Source organism: Xiphias gladius, chromosome 9, assembly GCF_016859285.1.
Source record: "Xiphias gladius isolate SHS-SW01 ecotype Sanya breed wild chromosome 9, ASM1685928v1, whole genome shotgun sequence".
Classification (NCBI taxonomy): Eukaryota; Metazoa; Chordata; class Actinopteri; order Istiophoriformes; family Xiphiidae; genus Xiphias; species Xiphias gladius.
In genome coordinates this window covers 13,730,020-13,739,066 of record NC_053408.1, presented here as the reverse complement: position 1 = coordinate 13,739,066, position 9,047 = coordinate 13,730,020, and the positions used below count along the sequence as shown (strand labels likewise).

At 44.3% G+C, this 9,047-nt stretch overlaps 1 protein-coding gene across 1 annotated transcript; it reads left to right on the top strand.

The window, feature by feature from the left end:
• Positions 1-6,299: 6,299 nt before the first annotated feature.
• prr35 (proline rich 35) lies at positions 6,300-9,047 on the top strand. Its single transcript, XM_040135742.1, has 2 exons — positions 6,300-7,736; positions 7,914-9,047. Exons 1-2 carry the CDS (start codon positions 6,340-6,342, stop codon positions 8,731-8,733), a joined length of 2,217 nt encoding a protein of 738 aa, XP_039991676.1. The 5' UTR covers positions 6,300-6,339; the 3' UTR covers positions 8,734-9,047.

Sequence of the window (9,047 nt, the reverse complement as noted above, 5' to 3'; positions counted from 1 at the left end):
AAAGGCATGAGGTTGTTTTGTCACTGTGGCTGTGTGTTAGTGAAGCTGAGAATGGCTGTTGGAGTTGTTCTCTCCTTTGAAATCGTGGGGAAAGAGGGGAGGCGGGGTGGTGAATAATTGATAGTGGCTGAGAGCGATATGAGTTTAGTTAATGTGCCCAGCAGCGCAGGCTAAGAGAGGAGCTGTTAGCTATTCCACCTCAGGCCTAAAACACAGGCAGTGGCAACAGCGGAAGACTCAGCCTGGGTCTGAGGTCTCTATTCAGTCATGTTAATTCCTAACTATATATCTTTCTATTGCACCATATAGTCCATCCTGTCGAATGATGGGTGCACGTGTGCGTTGAAGATTTCCCTCGATTTGCATGGGTTTGGCTGTGTGTCTATGTGTGTGTGTCTGGAGGCATCTGCACAGCTGGATCTCCCTGGTAGCGGTGTTGTTGCAGCCCTCGGGTTCGTTTCTCTGAGTGGTAATAGAGTGCTCCTGTCAGCCTCCCCAGATGCCGCTCCATAAGGACCCTCAGCTCTCTCACTTCGCCAGGAGAGTTCTGTGCTCGCACTGCAAGACTCAGCCTCTTCAAATTTCTACTTTTCCCCGTGAAGGTAAACACTGCAGCTTGAAGCCAACTGAGCACGCAAAAGTTTTTGGGAGCTGGGCTGTGTGTCAACTTATCTGTTAATTTAGGAGTAAGGTGCAGCTATCTTAATTTTTTTTTTTTTAAATAAACAGAAAACATAAACACAAAGTTAAAGAAAAAACCCGCTTGGCCAAGTGAACACTCTGCAAAATATCCCCTTTCATACACAGCTACTGTGTACATGTACTGTGTAGCAATCACTTAGAAGCTATGTGGATATATTACAAGTAATGTAGTAGCATTTTTGTGTTTCACAATTAATTACATTCAGGGGGTAACATCACATATTAATCTACTTTAACGTTTTAAACCCTCATATTCCCAGTGGCTCTCACATTGTAGCTGTACACTGTACAACGTCACATATTTTATTAAGTTATTTTTATAAACACATTTTATTTAACCTTTTTTTCATCCAGCATGGCATATTTTTTTTATCTATTGAAATCTTTAGATCTTTGCTAGAATTTAGATTTGAAAACATCATTGCAAGAGATCGTTGTGTCCCATCAATAATGTTCGACTTCATGTGGCATCTCTAATTCCAGCGACCTCTCCCCAAACCAGAACAGGCTCCGACAACAAAGAGGCTGATGGAAGTGACGCACTGAAGGAGTCAGTCCTCAACACAGTCCTTAACACATTTACACTTAACATAGGAAACCGACACCGTCTCCCAAGTGTCTGTGTAGTTTGAGAAAAAACAGTTTCTTACTCTCTGGGAAAAAAAACTGACATCATCTCCCATGTGCCTGTGCTTCAAGAAGAAGAGGATCTTTCTCTTGCCTCTCTTCCGTCACTGCTTGCTCCTCCATGTCATAGTGCTCTCCTGTCGTTCCTCCTGATTTACCAGACATCCTCTTTCCCCTGCTGTCACATTTGGTACAGATGGTTAGGCTCTATGGAGTGGCCTGTCAGTCTCCATTCGGGTGCCTCGGTGTGACAGGGGGCCTAATGGCTTGTGAAGGGCCCCCGACTTTAACAGCACATGGACACTGACATTTCTCAAAGGGTTTCGCATGCGCGCTTCCCACCCAGCCAGGGGAGAGAAATGAAGAACCTGGAGTTGACCCAAAGTCCGCCAAAGGCTAAGAAAGCCAGGGTTGGAGGGAGGAAGAAAAAGAGGGAGCGGAAATTGAAAAGTTGAGGTTAGGTTTAGAGGAGGACAACATAGGACAGAAGTAGGAAGAGTAGGAGAAGAGGAGTGAGCGGGAGACAAAGAGATGAATAAAGAGGACGGGTGAAGTGGAAGACGACAAAGAAAGAGTAAGAGTTAAAGAGAAGTGAGTCTGAACTGTCAGAAGAGACATATGTCATTCATTGCCTGTGGATATGATCTTGAAGCTCATGTCAGTAACCCATCCAGTGCCCTGTACCACTGCACTAATCACTTCCTTCTGAGGGAGGCTGCTTCAAATGCCAACCCCCCCCCTCCCCCTGCACCCTTCAACACCCGACTGCCTGTCTGTTGTTGGGGATGCAGGTGAAGTGAAGCAGAGAACTCCCAGCCACCTCAAAACACACTTCTACCTGCATCACCCAGCTATATCAAACACTCCTACGTTAGACAGACCACAGAAATGCACAGCATTCTTCTAATCCCATTACTGTAATTACAGAACTCTAAATCAACAAATTTGAAAGAAGAAAATGATCAAAAATTGATTTAAATTTTGATTTAAATATCACGGACCCAATTCTGTTGGTATAGAATAAAAAACCCAGCACTAATCAGACAAATTGTATAGTTGTTTTATCTTGTGCTTTGTTTGATTTTCATTAACTGCAACACATTAACTCTAAAAAAAAACAAAACAAACAAAACAAAACCTTGTAAAAAAAAAAAAAACATGTTCAATAAATGTTTCCTAATGTGTCATGGAGGTAATGCAATGCAAATCACAAAGAAAGATGAGAGAATTGCAAGACGTCAAATAATCTTAGAGACGTGAGGAATATTCCTCTTATCATTCTTCAGATTGATTTCTTCAGTCTTTCCCTTCTCGCTTTTGTTTTTACAACAAAAAAGTTTGTTTCTTAGTGAAATAGTTCATTTGCTTTAGGTCCAGTTATCTCATGGATAACTAGATGGAAACCATCCTATTATGAGCATTTTCTCATATTCATATGTTTCTCATCATGAGATATTTTCCTTTGACAAGTGAAATTTGATTGAAAACATGACATTATAAATAACAAATTGGTTTTCAGGAGGTTTTTATTCTTATGTTCTTTTTTTTTTCTTTTTTCTTTTTCTTAAAAAGCCTCGTTTTAAAAGAGTGAAAACGAAAGCTAGACTTCAGCAGTCAGCACAGAAAAGCAAGACTGTGCTGGTGCAATAAGAAGGCTGAACTCCGGTCAGTTACCGGCAACCTCATAATGAAGAGAATAACCCGGACAAATGCCATCTCTACCCTCCGTTATAACGAGGAGCCACCACCAGCCAAACCTTTGCCAATATTGTTTAAGTTGTTATATTGCATCCTGGCTGCAAGGTAGAGACCACGTTTGACAATGGGGGGTGGGATGGTGGGATAGAGGCGTTGGGGAGGGGGGGTCTGCTGTATTGTAGTGCCTCCGGGCAGTGCTCCCAGTCAATATATATCTCCACACTCGCTGCTGCGCTCCCATTTGAGCGCTGCCCTCTCGGTGCCGCTGCGGAGGAGCGACGGCCAGCCTCACCGGCGCGCTCTCCAGGTACGGCTCATCCCATTTCTTCCCTACTTTGGTGCAGCTCGTGGCACGCGAGCAGGTCAGTTTTGCGAAGATTAGGCGAGATTTCAACAAAAGAACGCAGGAAGAGGCCCAGCTACATGGCGCCTTCGCCTGCACACGTTTGCTTGCTTTACTTTCAACCGCACGGCTTGTGCTTTGTAGTTTTTAAAACATAGAAGCATGAGGTTGGGTTGTGGGCTTTTTTTTCAAAACGTAATTATGTGATTCTGAGATTAAATCTGGGCACAGATTGATATGATTATATGAAATATAATGGAGCGTAAATTATTTATTTGTGAATTCAAAATTTAAACTGAATTCTCACTAAATTCACACATTTTCATAGCATTATAAAATGTAGTTTTGATGCCTATTACAGTTATTTATTCGTTATTGAAATACTATATTAAGAAAACTTGCATTCATTTATCATCATCTGGTGCTAAATTAAATTTAAATGCCAGTAAATAACTTTTCTATTTATAAAGGCAATAAATTTGATGCTTGTGTTTGTAGAAAATTTTTTTTGATTGCAATATCAAGAAAAGCCTATTATATTGAAAAGGAAAATATTGAAAAGGCAGCAAACAAAAAACTATGATGATAAATGACAATAAAATTGATTTCTTTTACAGGATCTTTTTTTTAGAGGGAGACGACCAACAAATCATTCTGATCATAGGTAAAGTATTTAATTTCAAGCATGTATTTATAAAACCCAAGAACCTGAAACATTTTTTATTTACAGTCCTTGTCTGCATTGACTTACTGCACAAATAGCCTGTCCCGTAGGCTGTCAGTGGTGTGGTTGCTGTTGCATGTAACTTGTCAGAGCTTTTACTGTGGTGAACCTCCTTAATTGCAACAATAGATGTTCAAGCGGTGAGGCTTGTTTGATCATCAGCCCTAAAAGCTTAAAACAAGACCGCAGGGTTTGGATATGGGGCAGTGAGGGTGGGGGGGCAAAGTGCAGAGTCAGTGGAGAGTCAAGCGGATAGCAGTGGCAAGAAGAGGGGAAAAAATCCTACTGTAAAAATGATTTTTATTGATTGGCTCGTAGCAGCAGCTGTTAGGCTCCATTATGAGCTCAAAGCCCAGGTCAGAGCCCCGGGGCAGACAAGTGAGCCAATCAAATGGTCCGCCACTAACGGGCCAATTCTGAGGGTCCAGTTGGGAGAACAGTTGGCAACAGCCTGCCATCCTGTGTTAGACTCACTGTGTCTTTCATTATCACCCTTTGTGCTGGGGGTTTTATTGATGAGGTTGTCCACTGTCTCTCAGCATAACAGGCCATCCATCACCTGTGTTTGCTTCACTGGCCTTTATCTCAAATTTTTGTCATGAGAAGTCTGTGAAAGACAGAAAAGGAACGGTTGGGGAAGTTTATTTTTACCTCAGCTTGGACCCTGAACATCACACAGACTTTCATCTTCGAAAAGACCTGGGGAAAAAGACAAAATAAAAGCCTCAAAGCAGAGTGTTTTAAATTGAGGAGCACACTCTTCCTCACATCTTCTTTCACCGCAGGGTTATCCCACCGGCTTGGCTTAAAGAATAATAGGATCAGAAAGTTTCTGTAATTTAACTGATGAAAAAAACCAATGTTGGGTATTTAAATTTATTTTGGGGGATTAGAAGAGAGGGTTATTAATTAAACTACTGTCCTGGAATTCCTGTCTTTTAAGATATAAAACGATGAAGGGCGGTAGAGATAGAATAGTAGAAAGAGAGAGAACAGGAGAGAAAATTTCTAGGACACAAAGAGTTATGAGTTAATTGAAATGTGCAAATAGTACATCACCTTAAAATGCTAAAAGTCATAAATTAATTATCCATCATAAGCTATTTACCACACATTTCACTAATGGAAGAAAGACAAAATAAAATAATATTAAAAACAATAAATGGATTAAAATGTTCATCATAAAATGTATTGGTGATGAGAGGTTTGTGGCCTCTCTTATATGACACAAGTAATAAATTAATCATCCATAATAATAATTAAAGCTTTTTAAATTACTTTCGTGTACAATTTATCACTTAAAAGTATTATAATTACAATGGATGCTCTCTTAATCCATGCTATTATTGCTTATCAAGTAACAAAGTATGACCCAACTCCAAATGAGAGGTAGTAAGATGAGACAAAGCACAGGAGATCAGTTGAACTTATGCACCATGTCCTGACCCAGATCCCAGTCCTGGCACTAATGACGCCCTATAGGCATGATGCCAGGCTCTCATTAGGAACCAGGCCTCAAACCCCCAACTCCTCTCCCTTCCATACCCGCCCCTACACAGCCCTCAGCCTGGCTGTGTCCTGCCTGTAGCCGGCCTCCAAGGGGCCGTCCCCTAAACTCAAGTAGGCCTGAGAGAGTTGTGAGGGCGCCCTGCACAGGTGCAGAGTCCCCTGTGACCGCTGCATTTGCCCCCCAGCCCTGGGCCCTGCTAGTGCCTTGTACTGCACTGGAACTAATGAGTAGTGGCAGGTACAGTGAGAACAGAGCAGCATGGGCCTCCCTGCAGTTAGGTTAGTGGCAACCCTCATCTTAGGCAGACAACAAATGTGCCGTCATAATACACATATGTGCATAATGATATATATACCACCCTTCAGTGCACACACAACTTTATCTTGGATATTTGGATTTCGCACAGAACTTAATTTCTGCAAGCTGTCTCCTATTTCAGAGTCACAAAGAACAAAAGGCAAAAGATAAAATACCTAATCTTTCGATCTTTTTTTGATCCATTGATGTTCTGCAGTTTCATTCATACAAACTTGTCTTGTGTTTTCTCCACAGATTCGGCTTTACTTTTATCGAGAGAATGTTCTTTTTCTTCCCCACCCACCTACAAAACTGAGGAAAAACCTGCGGCAGGTGAAATGTACCCTGGCACAAAAGATAGAAAATCTAAAAATCTATCTTGAATTATCATAATTTCAAAACAATCAGAAAATCTTTATAAAATATCCAGACTCAATCATGTCGAAGGACGACGCTTGCAAAGTGACATCTGCCAGCAAACACAAGGAGCGCAAGCCTAAGAAACCTCACTATATTCCCCGGCCATGGGGCAAGCCCTACAATTACAAATGCTTCCAGTGTCCGTTCACTTGCATGGAGAAGTCTCACCTCTACAACCACATGAAGTACAGCCTGTGTAAGAACTCCCTTTCTCTGCTCATAGAGTCAGACTGGCCCTATAAAAAAGGCAACATCCTGCACCCAGATCAGCTACGACCATTTCAGCAGGCACACGGGCTCCAAGCTACTGGGAAAGATGAGCTAGAGCAGGTAACAAGGACTGAGGAGAGACAGAGACAGCGAAGGAACATGGAGGAGGAAGGAGAAGACAGGGAGAGCCAGGGAGCAGAAGATGAAGAGGAGGGAGGAAGAAGCGAGGGAGCAGAGATCACCAGGCTGACGAAAGACAGCGGCAGCAGAGGAGACGCGACAGAGTACGCTGCCAAGAAAACCAAACAGCCAGAATCAGAGCTTCTGATGGCTGACATGCTCTCCCTAGAAGATCAGCTTTTACGAGCACGCTCGGTAGAAGTAGAGGCCCAGCTGAAACACTATAAGCTTTCCAAGACTTGTCTAACAGCTCCTGGGCTGCTGTCAGAGCAGTGGCGGCTCTTAACATCCAGCCACAGTAAGGCCAAATCAGAAGGAGCTCAGCACAGAGTGAGTAACTCAATTCCCTGTTACCCTCCTCCGCCAAACCTGGTGGATTACCAGGATCCCACTGGACTCAATCTGTCGGTGCTCGGGGTGGGCTATCCCATCAGCCCCAGCCTCTTCTCCTACATGAACTCAGCTATTCCCACTGCTGCCACAGGTGTCGCCGCCCAGACCCACGCCCAGCTCGCCCAGCTTCCCTTCCTGGCGTCAGCCGCTCAACTAATTCACCCGGCCTCCGGCACACACGCAGACAGAGCCCTCATCCCCCCTCGTCTCTACTACCCATTCCTGTGTGAGCACACGTTCGGACCGTCCTCCAGTCAGAGTGATGCCAGCAAAGCACTCAAGACATCCACAAACAGTCTAGAAGCGAATCCCGTGTCTGGCTTCCAGCCTAAAGTCAATCTGTGGAAAGTGCCAGCTTTGCGGCCAGGGACCACCGCTGTCTCCCCTGCCGGCTGGGTGTCACCTCAGAGAGACTCCCCTGACCAGGGCTACAGGCTGGGGGATAAACTGCAGGCTACAGCCAAGGAAGGCAAAGCAAGCTGGGGTCTAAAGAGGACAGGGGCTCCACTGGGGAACCACGAGGCACCTGTGGAGAAGAAGCCGGCCATGGGCTTCACTTTGGACATCCTGAAGAATATTCAGACTGCATCGACTCTTAACATGGCAACGGACAAACTTCTCTTCCAGAAAAGGTAAAGATTTTCTTAAATTTTACTTTACTAATGTAAAAATTATAATGACTAGCAAAAGGAGTAGTAGTAGGAGTATCATCATCACTTTTGTCATAATAGCTGCAGTGGAGATTATACAGGTTTAGGTTTTTGTATAGGTTTTCAGTTTGAAAGTTTCTAAATTACTGCTATCCACAGTTTACAGGATTCTCAGCTTCATACCCGGCCCACTGAACTGTGGTACAACGATCCTCTCACCAGTCCCAACACTGAAACAGCCTCTCTTTCGACATGTGGAGGACCTAATAGCCAAGACCCGACTGCTGCCCGGACGATGGGAGAGGGAGCCTCAGAGTCAGTGGCTGCTCTCCTGAGTGACCTCTCCAAGGCCTTGCAGGAGTATCAAGAGGCTGAGCGCAAAATCTCCCACCTGGAGAAGGAGGACCTCCCCGTCCAGCGCCACCTCTGGGAACACCTGAGCAAAATCCGCAGCGAGCTCTCCCACATCCACCAGGCGCTGGAGCGAACAGCTCGCCAGAGCGATGGCCCTCTCGACCTGTCAGTCAAGAGGGACTCAACAGATTTGGCTGGTGATCATGGCACGAGAGAGGACAGCAGTCTTAAGGACAACAGTACAGAGACAGAGGAGGAGGACGAGGAGCTGGAGGAGAAAAAAGAGGAAGAGGAGGATGAGAGTGAGATGAGGTCAATGAAGGCCGCGTTGGAGAGTCGGAAGCAGTCGTTGGACATGTTGATCAAGATGAGTCAGGCATCAGTGGTAAACACAGAGGTTCTCTCTCCTGGTGGACTCGGCATCAGGCCCAGTCCGGCTGAGGCCCTATGGCCGAGCAGAACCACTAAGTGTGAGGCAGACTCCAGCGTCCTGCTCTGCCCTGACGGCCGATCAGTGGTGTTCGCCGACATCCCCTCCTCTGCCAAAACCTCAAAGAGACCCCCGTCCATACAGCGACTAGAAGCTCAGTGTCCTCCCAGCCCTTTGACAGCTACTGACAACTAAACTTCTGTTCTTCTGACTGTAATATAACTGATTCTATACTGTCCTCAAATGCAGTTGTCTTTATTGTTACTGGCGTGACTGTGATTTTCACTGGCTGGAAGAGGCCTGTCACGTTTATTCTCAGTTTACCTTCACAAAAACCTCAAACATTTAGCACCTTATGAGAAAAATGAATGATCATTTGAAAGAGAGGGATTTCTAATGCACTAAGAACATTGATTGTTATAGTGAGATTCTCCTTAAAATGATTAAAAAATGTAAAATCAGCACTTCATAATTTTCATCAGGATCATTTCAACAATTAAGTCCATTTA

Bases quoted from the DNA above. Each gene is read 5' to 3' on its own strand.
- prr35 (XM_040135742.1), top strand. From the start codon at position 6,340: ATGTCGAAGGACGACGCTTGCAAAGTGACATCTGCCAGCAAACACAAG. The intron at 7,737-7,913 runs GTAAAGATTTTC...TGCTATCCACAG, and splicing joins AAACTTCTCTTCCAGAAAAG to TTTACAGGATTCTCAGCTTC.